Below are 14,203 nucleotides of genomic sequence, written 5' to 3' on the forward strand. Positions count from 1 at the left end.
AATATAATGTAGTCTGGCTTTTGGTATCCTGTCAACTCTTCTGTCAGATAGCCAAACAGAAGGTGTTTACCGTATGCACAGTAACTTGAGAGTTTGACACCTACCGGTTAGATGACCGGGCCTCTCCATCAGTCTATGACGAACATAGCAACAACTTTAATGCCATGATTATACAGGTGGTAAGAGTCCAAAGAGTACTCACCTCACTTTTTAAACATCGGTCTGTCAGAGCCATCAGATTTACAGACGTCTGAGGACCTTTTATCACTCTACCCATACCGACTGTGTGTCACTCTCAAATATTGGACCAATCATCTGTGTAGAGGCCATTTGGAGGGACGATCCTGCCGAGTCTAATTCAATAAAGTTAAGCTCTGTCAACGACTTTGTCTCAAGTCCCCCCCCACACCATAGTTTGGCTAGTCAAATTAGAAGAGAGATGTTAGAGTCCTAGAATTTCCACTCTTTTAACCTGTAAGTTAACCTACATACTTACATTGAGGTGACTTTCCCCACTCAAGGGCTAACGTGTGGAATATTTTCATAATGAAAGTAGAGTAGCCATTCAGCTCTTGGCATCTCACCTTATTATATTAAACCTGTCTTCTGCTTGGACGCCTGCCACTGCAAAAATATGTATGGAAATAAAGATGTCCATTTAATTTAAATAAAATGTGTGATGAATTATAAAAAAAGGGATCTTTAGCCAAAAGCTCAAATGGTCCAATGTGCAGTTTTACCGTTTTGGTGAAAAAACGTAACCTTACTGCCTCATGAAGTCCGGTGGTTTAGGGCCAAAGCCATCTGTTCTGAATCGCCCGTTCCTTTACATTGACTGTGACCCAGCAGTCACCCGCGTTCTCTGTACACGACAGCCATCTCTTTCAGGGTGTTGTCCGTGTGAGGCCACCGGCTTTGGAAATGTGCTGACATGGCTGCAGAAAAGGCTGTGATCTGTTTTTAAAAGTTTCTCCATGTACACAAGCCTTAAATCAAAGGCTTATGTGTGCTTGCTGTACTTGGAACAGTTTGGTATAGTGTGCACTGCTTGCATTGACGGTACAGTCTCAATAGCATGCAGATAGTGGCCCAGCTATACGCAATATAAATAGGCTAGTTGTCTCTCCCCTGGAGTGAGCCTTAGAACATTCCAGGCCTAGGCCCCCTGTCCAGCACCCTACCTACTGTAAACATAGCACAGATTCATGGCCGACTTGATGAACGTCACACAGCATTGGATCGGAGGCGTCCTAGACGTTTTGGTATCAAAGCCTCATGACCTCCCAGTGGGGGAGAGTCTGGACAGGACGAGGCTGCAGTGGGGGGCGTTGGTTAGGCTAGGGCTGGGCCGCACCACTGCCACCACGCAAACCACATCTAGGGAAGGGTTTATTTCTTTACATCACACGATTGATTAGCACCCTGCCTCTATACTAGGGCTGGGAATTACCAGGGACCTCACGGCACGATATTATCACCATACTGAGGGACCTCACCATACCATAATATCACCATACTGAGGGACCTCACCATACCATAATATCACCATACTGAGGGACCTCACCATACCATATTACCACCATACTGAGGGACCTCACCATACCATAATATCACCATACTGAGGGACCTCACCATACCATATTACCACCATACTGAGGGACCTCACCATACCATATTACCACCATACTGAGGGACCTCACCATACCATATTACCACCATACTGAGGGACCTCACCATACCATATTATAACCATACCTCACCATATTATCACCACCATACCATATTATCACCATACTGGGGGACTTTACCATACTTAGGTGCTGATAAGTATTGCGATTCTATATGTATTGCGATTCGATACTGAGATTTTATTGCGATTTGATGTTCCAAGCATGTTGCTCACAATATGTCTGCTGCAGAGGGATAAGAGAGAGCCATGGTAACTAGTTTTTATCATTCATAGAAAAGTTCTGATAACCAATTGCAATATTGTCAAAACGATGCGATACGATATGTCATCCAAAAATGATATCTCCGATATGTCACAGTATCATATTCCTCCCCCCCACCCCTTAATACTGTACAGAACTGGATTCCGGGGCATTCAGGTTTTAAGAAGCCTTACGGCAGCAGGAGCTGGATTAGTGTATCAGTCGTGGAGGTATGAAGGACTGCCTCACCCGTGCCGTCAGGTCAAAAAAGCCTGTAAGACTCAGCCATGCCGTCAGGTGAAAGCCTGTAAGACTCAGCCGTGCCGTCGTCAGGTGAATGCCTGTAAGACTCAGCCGTGCCGTCATCAGGTGAAAGCCTGTAAGAATCAGCCTTGCCGTCAGGTGAAAGCCTGTAAGACTCAGCCGTGCCGTCAGGTAAAAGCCTGTAAGACTCAGCCGTGCCGTCAGGTAAAAGCCTGTAAGACTCAGCCGTGCCGTCGTCAGGTGAATGCCTGTAAGACTCAGCCGTGCCGTCGTCAGGTGAATGCCTGTAAGACTCAGCCGTGCCGTCGTCAGGTGAAAGCCTGTAAGAATCAGCCATGCCGTCAGGTGAAAGCCTGTAAGACTCAGCCGTGCCGTCAGGTGAAAGCCTGTAAGACTCAGCAATGCCGTCAGGTGAAAGCCTGTAAGACTAAGCCATGCCGTCATCAGGTGAAAGCCTGTAAGACTCAGCCGTGCCGTCAGGTGAAAGCCTGTAAGACTCAGCCATGCCGTCAGGTGAAAGCCTGTAAGACTCAGCCATGCCGTCAGGTAAAAGCCTGTAAGAATCAGCCATGCCGTCAGGTGAAAGCCTGTAAGAATCAGCTGTGCCGTCAGGTGAAAGCCTGTAAGACTCTCTTCAGCTAGGTTCTCTATAGCACCTAAACAATTTATTCTGAACTTGAATGATTAGACGCAGCCCGCTAAGATGTTATGAATGCAAAAGATTTACATCTGCTCTCCGCATTCCTTTTGGGCTTTCATTGGATGCTGTGACTGGGGAGGAGTGTGTAGTGTCCACGTCACTGTGTCACTGACCTTGTCACCTTGCTCACAGCCGTGTCACACTGACTTCAGACAATAACAAACGCCTCTGTCAGCCACATCCTCAAGAGTATGATTTACACACCCATCTGAAAACCAGCCTTTTTACCGACTTCTTCCCATAGAAACCCAACATAGAGAATTCCACCCTCAAATATTTAGCCTAATCCAAGGCATTTAGTCCTATGTGGACTTTGAGGTCAGCCAAAGAGCTTCGTTTTTTTTTATACTCCAGTCTTTATATTTTTCAAAGGGAAATGTTTTCAAATGTAAAGGTGGACCCAGCTGTATGTAGCACATCTGTGCTGGACAGAGCCCCAGTCTTGGCTAAATTCCCAATCTGGCCTTCATACCATCATGGCCACCTAATAATCCCCAGTTTACAATTGGCTCATTCATCCCCCTCCTCTCCCCTGTAACTATTCCCCAGGTCATTGCTGTAAATGACAATGTGTTCTCAGTCAACTTACCTGCTAAAATAAATACTAAATAAGAAGTCTAGGGCTCTTTGCTGCCCTTCTTGACACGAGGCCATCCTCCAAAAGTCTTCGCCTCACTGTGCGTGCAGATGCACTCACACCTGCCTGCTGCCAAGCTCTGTACTGGTGGTGCCCCGATCCCAAAGCTGTATCTACTTTTGGAGACGTCCTGGCGCTTGCTGGACTTTCTTGGGCGCCCTGAAGCCTTCTTCACAACAATTGAACCGTTCTCCTTGAAGTTCTTGATGATCCGATAAATGGTTGATTTAGGTGCAATCTTACTGGCAGCAATATCCTTGCCTGTGAATCACTTTTTGTACAAAGCAATGATGACGGCACGTGTTTACTTGCAGGTAACCTTGGTTGACAGAGGAAGAACAATAAGTCCAAGCACCACCCTCCTTTTGAAGCTTCCAGTCTGTTATTTGAACTCAATCAGCATGACAGAGTGATCTCCAGCCTTGTCCTTGTCAACACTCACACCTGTGTTAATGAGAGAATCACTGACATGATGTCAGCTGGTCCTTTTGTGGCAGGGTTGAAATGCAGTGGAAATGTTTTTGGGGGATTCAGTTCATTTGCATGGCAAAGAGGGACTTTGCAATTAATTGCAATTCATCTGATCACTCTTCATAACATTCTGGAGTATATGCAAATTGCCATCATACAAACTGAGACAGCAGACTTTGTGAAAATTAATATTTGTGTCATTCTCCAAACTTTTGGCCATGACTGTAGGTCCTGGGTTGGCGTGGTTACACATGGTCTGCGGTTGTGAGACCGGTTGGACGTACTGCCAAATTCTCTAAAATGACATTGTCCTCGCAGTGGCAGACCAAGTGTAACAACACCTGCACAGGATTGGTACATCCAAACATCACACCTGTGGGACAGGTACAGGATGGCAACAACAACTGCCCGAGTTACACCAGGAATGCACAATCCCTCCATCAGTGCTCAGACTGTCTGCAATAGGCTGAGAGAGGCTGGACTGAGGGCTTGTAGGCCTGTTGTAAGGCAGGTCCTCACCAGACATCACCGGCAACAACGTCACCTATGGGCACAAACCCACCGTCACTGGACCAGACAGGACTGGCAAAATCTGCTCTTCACCCCGAGAAATGTCCGGGAACTTGCAGGTGCCTTGGTGGAAGAGTGGGGTAACATCTCACAGCAAGAACTGTCAAATCTGGTGCAGTCCATGAGGAGGATGCACTGCAGTACTTAATGCAGCTGGTGGCCACACAAGATACTGACTGTTACTTTTGATTTTGACCCCCCCCCCTTTGTTCAGGGACACATTATTCCATTTATGTTAGTCACATGTCTGTGGAACTTGTTCAGTTTATGTCTCAGTTGTTGAATCTTATGTTCATACAAATATTTGCACATGTTAAATTTGCTGAAAATACTCACCGAATTTCCCGGTGTGCCCATAATGCCCCCTAAAAATATGAATGCCTTTTGCGGCCAGTGGCTGTTGTGCCCTTGGGCTGAAGATAATAATTAGAATTCCCTTCTCCCGGCTGCGTGCTCCGAAGCACCTCTCACTCGCATGGCTCTCTCAGATATCTCAATTCTTATTGGCCAATGCCCGTCACATGATCAGGTCTTTCTCACAGGCTACAACTGAAGACAGAAACATCAGGGATGCAACTGCGCACGTCCTTATCGAATTCCGAGGCGCTTATTGAAAATATAAGAACTGTCCACATTTACTTTTCTTCAGCCAACAAGATCAGTAGGCCTAACGAACAGCAAAAGCACTCGCCTATGTCAATCTACTATCCCCCATAGTACAAAAGTTGACATTCTGTGCAATAAATAAATATTTCAAACATAGTCTGGGACAGTTGTGGGATGCGATAGATCCCAAATGAAGGTGCATTTGGTAGCAGGTTGAGAGAATGCCAAGAGTGTGCAAAGCTGTCATCAAGGCAAAGGGTGGCTACTTTGAAGAATCTCAAATATAGAAAATATATTTTGATTTGTTTAACACTTTTTTGGTTACTACATGAAGCCATGTGTTATTTCATAGTTTTGCTGTCTTCACTATTATTCTACAATGTAGAAAATAGGGGAAAAAAGGAAAAAAAATACCTTGAATGAGTAGGGTGTGTCCAAACTTTTGACTAGTACTGTATATATTTAACAAGACTAAAAACACCATGACCTTATTACATCACGAACTTGGCTGTTTTGTTGTAGTTGTTTTTCACAGAAATATACTGTATCCTGTAATTTCAGTTTTTTTTTCCCCCACCTTGAGATAGGTTCTCTAGAGTTCAAAACCAACTCAATTTCATCCAGTCCGTTTCCACTCCTGCCCCAACAACATAACAATGACGTTCAGCATGGTGGCGTTAGGCAGTCATGGCTGCACTGGATGTTTTCTCTTCTCTAGTCAGATCTATCCCTCTTGGCTTCCCAGTCTCTAGCACGCCATCGCAGTATTTTACATGATGCAGGCTAGTGGCACTGCTCTCAGGAGAAAGCACAGTATTGTACACAGTATTGTACATGATTCAGGCTAGTGACACTATTCTCAGGAGAAAGTACAGTATTGTACTTGATACAGGCTAGTGACACTACTCTCAGGAGAAAGCACAGTATTGTACACAGTATTGTACATGATGCAGGCTACTGACACTGCTCTCAGGAGAAGAAAGGGAGGACACCCCTATCCATCCATCCATCCATCCATATCAACATACAGTAAAGACAGCCTGAGACATATGACTGCTGTTCAATGAGAGCAGTAACTCAACCTTCAAGACCACTGTGTTTCACTGTGTTTCACTGTGTTTCACTGTGTTTCAGGGTTTGCGGTCAATTCCATTTACATTCCAGTCAATTCTGGAAGTGGAATGAAATTCCAATTTCTCTTCAATGCTTTTCAATGAGGAAAATTAGAAATTGGAATTGGAATTTGGTTTACTTTCTGAATTGACCCCAATCCTGCTGTGTTTCCTTTCCTTGAAAGACACAGGTGTTGACTGAGGACAGTTTTACACCATTTAACTTGATCTGCGTGTGCAATGAGGGGTTAAGCAGGGCTGAAACAAGAAGGAGCATGTGATATGTGCAATGAGGGGTTAAGCAGGGCAGAAACAAAAAGGAGCATGTGATATGTGCAATGAGGGGTTAAGCAGGGCGGAAACAAGAAGGAGCATGTGATATGTGCAATGAGGGGTTAAGCAGGGCGGAAACAAGAAGGAGCATGTGATATGTGCAATGAGGGGTTAAGCAGGGCGGAAACAAGAAGGAGCATGTGATATGTGCAATGAGGGGTTAAGCAGGGCAGAAACAAAAAGGAGCATGTGATATGTGCAATGAGGGGTTAAGCAGGGCGGAAACAAGAAGGAGCATGTGATATGTGCAATGAGGGGTTAAGCAGGGCAGAAACAAAAAGGAGCATGTGATATGTGCAATGAGGGGTTAAGCAGGGCGGAAACAAGAAGGAGCATGTGATATGTGCAATGAGGGGTTAAGCAGGGCGGATTCAAGAAGGAGCATGTGATATGTGCAATGAGGGGTTAAGCAGGGCGGATTCAAGAAGGAGCATGTGATATGTGGTTGAGGTTCCGAGTTTCAAGCTCTAAGGCTTGTACGAGGGGAGCGAAGGTCAGAGAAGGATTTTTATGTGGACGTTTACTCAAAGTCCAACCTTGGCAGCTTGGCCCACTTCCAGAGGTCAGTCTCTCTCCGACTGCCACTCTGTTTTGACACGATCTGTAAAAATCCTTGTGTGTGTGTGTGTGTTTGTGGGCACTCATGGCTATCGCTCACAAAACACTGTGTGTTAATCAGCCTCCCAAAGTCATCTCAGCCTCCCGAAGTCATCCCAGCCTCCCGAAGTCATCTCAGCCTCCCGAAGTCATCTCAGCCTCCCGAAGTCATCCCAGCCTCCCGAAGTCATCTAGCCTCCCGAAGTCATCATTCTTTAGACCTGTTTACCAGAGATTTGGCTGGCTCTGGACTTTCCCACTGCAAACCTCTCAGTTCAAATAACCTTTCCTAGTCAAGGCAAATACTCTCCCCTTAGTTAAGTCAATACCATTGTACTTAAATTATATATAAATGTGAGGTGTGTGTTGCGTTGGCCTGGAAACAATACAACAACAAAAATTGTATCACTGTCTACAGTCCACACTGTTTCTACCTAGCAGCAATGCTTCATTTAATTGTCTCTGCTACACATTTAGAATCTAAAGATGTATTAGCATATCATCTTACAATGAGGCCAGGAAGTAACAAAACCATTGGTCCAGTGTATTAGTGCATTCACTGTAAACAAATCAATTACATTTTATTTGTCACATGTGCCGAATACAACAGGTGTAGACCTTATGTAACCGATGTGAAATGGCTAGTTAGTTAGCGGTGGTGCGCGCTATTAGCGTTTCAATCGGTGACGTCACTCGCTCTGAGACCTGAAGTGGTTGTTCCCCTTGCGTTGCAAGAGCTGCGGCTTTTGTGGCGCGATGGGTAACGATGCTTCGTGGGGTGACAGTTGTTGATGTATGCAGAGGGTCCCTGGTTCGAGCCCAGGTTGGGACGAAGAGAGGGACGGAACCTACATTGTTACACTTACAGTGAAATGCTTACAAGCCCTTAACACTTATTTTTCAGCATTGTTGGTTAAGTAAAAAATATATATAATAAAAAAATATAAAAACATAAGTAACAAATAATTAAACAGCAGCAGTAAAATAACAAGCGAGGCTATATACAGGGGGGTACCAGTACAGAGTCAATGTGGAGGCTATATACAGGGGGTACCAGTATAGAGTCAATGTGGAGGCTATATACAGGGGGTACCAGTACAGAGTCAATGTGGAGGTTATATACAGGGGGTACCAGTACAGAGTCAATGTGGAGGCTATATACAGGGGATACCAGTACAGAGTCAATGTGGAGGAGCACCGGTTAGTCGAGGTAATTGAGGTAATATGTACATGTAGGTAGAGTTATTAAAGTGACTATGCATCGATCATAAACAGAGAGTAGCAGCAGTTAAAAGAGGGGTCTGGGTAGCCCATTGATTAGCTGTTCAGGAGTCTTATGGCTTGGGGGTAGATGCTGTTAAGAAGCCTTTTGGTCCTAGACTTGGCGCTCTGGTACCGCTTGCCGTGCGGTAGAAGAGAGAACAGTCTATGACTTGGGTGACTGGAGTCTGACAGTTGACAGCCGCCAAGAGGGCTGATGTGGGCGTGTCATCTTGATGTGAGCGTGTCATCTTCATGCACTCCTTTCTCTCAGAGAAGACCCTCTATTCCCTATGGGTCCTGGTCAAAAGTAGTGCACTACATAGGGAATAGGGCACCATTTGGGACACAACACACTCGCTGTGTGTTTTTCACACCAGACCAGGCCCCTGCCCCTGCATCATCACAGTCCACATTCAAAGTGGGTCAGAGCCACAAAGCAGACGGTTGTAACGGTGAGAAAAAGGGCCAATTTGGGGTCTGGGGACGGGGGATGACTTCATCCTGTAGAAATGCCAAGGAGACAAAGAGATGTTCAGCTCCAACGATAACAAGTGTGCCGGTTTCAGAACCTCTCTTTCTCTCTCTCATCAACGCCATCACACACACACACACACACACACACACACACACACACACACACACACACACACACACACACACACACAGCTCAAGTCTCTTCTCTCACTGAGATGAAAGAGTTCCACGGGGGGAAAGAAATGTTTGTGTAAATAAGCTGCTTATACATTGGTTCCTTTGATTTGTAATGGCATTCAGCTCTAATGAGATGCACTGGGATTAGTTCATTTAGTTTCACAAGACTTGAAATTCAAACGTTCATTGCGGCTTTGTGTCGTTCTTGTGAGGTTGGTAGAAAGACAGTATCGGCCTATTGGGTCAGTGAAACTAGGTCATATAGTCAACTTGGCATTAACAAATGAAAGACTGCCTTCGGTTACCATAGTCACAGTTACCATGGTTACAGTTACCATAGTTAAAAGGCTTTATAATAACTTTGATGGTGAATAAATAAACCTATTCTACTGTAGATGGCATGAGGCTTTTCCAGTCACTTTCTAGTCTACCTTATTCTCTGAACTAGAATACAACCTCTCAGTGAAGTATAACTTCATGCAACACCCTCTTCTCCTCAGGGGGAAGTTTGCCGTGGTCAGGAAGTGTGTGGAGAAGTGCACGGGGCAGGAGTACGCCGCCAAGTTCATGAGGAAGCGGAGGAAGGGCCAGGACTGCAGGCTGGAGATCATCCACGAGGTGGCCGTTCTGGAGCTCGCCACGGCCAGCCAGCGGGTGGTCAACCTGCACCAGGTCTACGAGATGACCTCCGAGATGGTGCTCGTCCTCCAGTTGTGAGTATAGCACTATGCCAATATGTTGTGGGAACAATGCCACATCCTCAGCATTACGGTGCAGAGATGATACAAACACGTGAAGAGGTCTGCTCCTCTTTCAGTTGAGTTTTATTCCTCTTCAGACATGGACAACAACTGGTTATGTACGTACTGTACATTCACACAGCCTGAGTGTCTCAGTAGGTTCAATATGGCTCCATCTCCAAATCCGACACTGATCTGAAGAAACAGGATAGGTGAATGGGATCTCATACAAAGTGTCATTCTGGTCATGGAAAAGGAAGCTCAACTCCTATGTATCACTTTTGACCCACAGAATGTATAAGAAAGGCTCACGGGCACAGCAGACTGATCTCCTAGCTTCCTGCCTCCTCACCTGGCTGGTGAATAATAAAAAGCTCATGACCCAGATGAAAGGCAGCAGGTCCACGACAAGCCATTAAATATTGAGACTGCAGTGAAACCCTGTCCTCCATGACTATCCCTCTTACCTGTACACAGAGACACAGAGAGAGAGAGAGAGGACTGAGAAAATAGAAGGAGAATGACAGTACAGGAGACGGGGGTTACTGTACATAGGCAAGGAGAAATAATTGTAGGACTAGGATAAATACAAATAAAAAATGAACGATTGTGTCAGTGACTTATGTGAGGTAGAGACAGAACTAGAATGAAACCGAGGGGAGAGAGAGGCCTCCCTGGATAGAGGGAGGGAGGGAGGGAGGGAGAGAGGCCTCCCTGGATAGAAGGAGGGAGGGAGGGAGGGAGGGAGGGAGGGAGGGAGGGAGGGAGGAAGAGGCCTCCCTGGAGGGAGGGAGGGAGGGGCCTCCCTGGATAAAGGGAGGGAGGGACAGAGAGGCCTCCCTGGATAGAGGGCGGGATGGAGAGAGACTCCTCCCTGGATAGAGAGAGGGAGAGACAGAGAGGCCTCCCTGGATAAAGAGAGAGGGGGAGAGAGAGGCCTCCCTGGATGGATGGAAGGAGGGCGGGAGAGAGAGAGAAGTCTCCCTGGATAGAGGGAGGGAGGGAGGGAGAGCGGGAGTGACAGAGCGAGTAAAAATCGTAGGCCATAAGAGAGCAGTAATCCAGTCCCAAAGACAAGGGCAATACTCCCCATGCCTCAGTGAGCACTGGCTATTTCAACAACGTGCCTTCCCCCCTCCTCTCTTCCTCTCTGCTCATCTCTGCTACACTGGATGGGGCGCACAGACACAGACACACACAGTCATTGTGTTGGGGATTGGGTTTCTCCTGTGTCACATGCTGACATTGAACTTTGGGTTCGTTAGAGCGAGAGATTTGTCAGGGATCCATCACACTGATTGGCTGATTGGTTTCCCAGACAGGATCCATACTGGTCACCAGGCTCTTTGGGTTCAAACTCTTGGTAGAAGAAAAACTATTAGCCTACTGTACCTAACCAATAATAACATCTGAGTCATCAAGTCAAACTACTGGATCTTTTTCTATTACAATATTGGAATATTAAAATATGAACACTTTAATTAAGAGGTTATTATTAAAACAATCCTTTCAACGTATCAAAATCATTTTTCAACTGCCTGTATGTTTATGAGTGGTAGAGACATACCAGTGTTGTTGACCAATGAGACCTGACCTGGTTCTCATGTGCCCCCTGTGTGTGTGAAAGACTGTCCTGTGGTGTGGAGAGATAGTGTCACGTCCTGACCAGCAGAGGGTGTTGTTGTGTAGTTTTGGTCAGGACGTGGCAGAGTATGTCTGTGTATGTGTGTTCTGGGTGTTGTATTTCTATGTGGGTCTGTGTGGCTCCCGATCAGGGACAGCTGGTTGTCGTTGTTCCTGATTGGGAGTCATATAATTAGGAGTATGTTTGTCACTTGGGGTTGTGGGTGGTTGTGCTAACACTGCTAGTCTTTGGTATGTATGTAGCGTGTTGTTTGTGTTTATTGTTTTTCCCCGTGGATACTTTGCTCTTATATATTAAAAAGATGAGTATCTACATTTCACCTGCTGCAGTTTGGTCTCTTCAACACGGCTGTAATTATGACAGATAGAGGGAGGTCACAGCAGATAGAGGGAGGTCACAGCAGATAGAGGGAGGTCACAGCAGATAGAGGGAGGTCACAGCAGATAGAGGGAGGTCACAGCAGATAGAGGGAGGTCACAGCAGATAGAGGGAGGTCACAGCAGATAGAGGGAGGTCACAGCAGATAGAGGGAGGTCACAGCAGATAGAGGGAGGTCACAGCAGATAGAGGGAGGTCACAGCAGATAGAGGGAGGTCACAGCAGATAGTCCGACAGAACTTCCCTCTCTTCTTCTCCTCCTTCCCGCCTGCCCATGGGAACTACCCCACCTGCCCATGGGAACTACCCCACCTGCCCATGGGAACTACCCCACCTGCCCATGGGAACTACCCCACCTGCCCATGGGAACTACCCCACCTGTCCATGGGAACTACCCCACCTGCCCATGGGAACTACCCCACCTGCCCATGGGAACTACCCCACCTGCCCATGGGAACTACCCCACCTGCCCATGGGAACTACCCCACCTGCCCATGGAAACTACCCCACCTGCCCATGGAAACTACCCCACCTGCCCATGGAAACTACCCCACCTGTCCATGGGAACTACCCCACCTGTCCATGGAAACTACCCCACCTGCCCATGGAAACTACCCCACCTGCCCATGGGAACTACCCCACCTGTCCATGGAAACTACCCCACCTGCCCATGGAAACTACCCCACCTGTCCATGGGAACTACCCCACCTGCCCATGGAAACTACCCCACCTGCCCATGGAAACTACCCCACCTGTCCATGGGAACTACCCCACCTGCCCATGGAAACTACCCCACCTGCCCATGGAAACTACCCCACCTGCCCATGGGAACTACCCCACCTGCCCATGGAAACTACCCCACCTGTCCATGGGAACTACCCCACCTGCCCATGGGAACTACCCCACCTGCCCATGTAAACTACCCCACCTGTCCGTGGGAACTACCCCACCTGCCCATGGAAACTAGCCCACCTGTCCATGGGAATTACCCCACCTGCCCATGGAAACTACCCCACCTGCCCATGGAAACTACCCCACCTGTCCATGGAAACTACCTTACCTGCCCATGTAAACTACCCCACCTGTCCATGGGAACTACCCCACCTGCCCATGGAAACTAGCCCACCTGTCCATGGGAATTACCCCACCTGCCCATGGAAACTACCCCACCTGCCCATGGAAACTAGTCCACCTGTCCATGGGAATTACCCCACCTGCCCATGGAAACTACCCCACCTGCCCATGGAAACTACCCCACCTGTCCATGGAAACTACCTTACCTGCCCATGGAAACTACCCCACCTGCCCATGGAAACTACCCCACCTGTCCATGGGAACTACCCCACCTGCCCATGGAAACTACCCCACCTGCCCATGGAAACTACCCCACCTGCCCATGGAAACTACCCCACCTGCCCATGGAAACTACCCCACATGCCCATGGAAACTACCCCACCTGCCCATCGAAACTACCCCACCTGCCCATGGAAACTACCCCACCTGCACCTGCCCATGGAAACTACCCCACCTGCCCATGGAAACTACCCCACCTGTCCATGGAAACTACCCTACCTGCCCATGGAAACTACCCCACCTGTCCATGGAAACTACCCCACCTGCACCTGCCCATGGAAACTACCCCACCTGCCCATGGAAACTACCCCACCTGTCCATGGAAACTACCCTACCTGCCCATGGAAACTACCCCACCTGCACCTGCCCATGGAAACTACCCCACCTGCCCATGGAAACTACCCCACCTGTCCATGGAAACTACCCTACCTGCCCATTGAAACTACCCCACCTGTCCATGGAAACTACCCCACCTGCACCTGCCCATGGAAATTACCCCACCTGCCCTGCCCATGGGAACTACCCCACCTGCCCATGGAAACTACCCCACCTGCCCATGGAAACTACCCCACCTGCCCATGGAAACTACCCCACCTGCCCATGGAAACTACCCCACCTTCCCATGGAAACTACCCCACCTTCACCTTCCCATGGAAACTACCCCACCTTCCCCCCACCTGCCCATGGAAACTACCCCACCTGCCCATGGAAACTACCCCACCTGCCCATGTAAACTACCCCACCTTCCCCCACCTGCCCATGGAAACTACCCCACCTGCCCATGTAAACTACCCCACCTTCCCCCACCTGCCCATGGAAACTACCCCACCTGCCCATGGAAACTACCCCACCTTCCCCCCACCTGCCCATGGAAACTACCCCACCTGCCCATGGAAACTACCCCACCTGTCCATGGAAACTACCCCACCTGCCCATGGAAACTACCCCACCT

The 14,203-nt window shown here is 47.9% G+C and overlaps 1 protein-coding gene across 1 annotated transcript in view; it reads left to right on the top strand.

Annotated features, from left to right (window-relative positions):
• Window positions 1-14,203, top strand: part of LOC115149410 (serine/threonine-protein kinase 17A) — a 42,672-nt gene that overhangs the window by 9,434 nt on the left and 19,035 nt on the right. Inside the window, exon 2 of the mRNA XM_029692242.1 lies at window positions 9,636-9,848. Within this exon, the coding sequence (XP_029548102.1) occupies window positions 9,636-9,848 (213 nt within the window). The remainder of the gene's footprint in view (window positions 1-9,635; window positions 9,849-14,203) is intronic.

This window comes from Salmo trutta, chromosome 2 (genome assembly GCF_901001165.1).
Source record: "Salmo trutta chromosome 2, fSalTru1.1, whole genome shotgun sequence".
Classification (NCBI taxonomy): Eukaryota; Metazoa; Chordata; class Actinopteri; order Salmoniformes; family Salmonidae; genus Salmo; species Salmo trutta.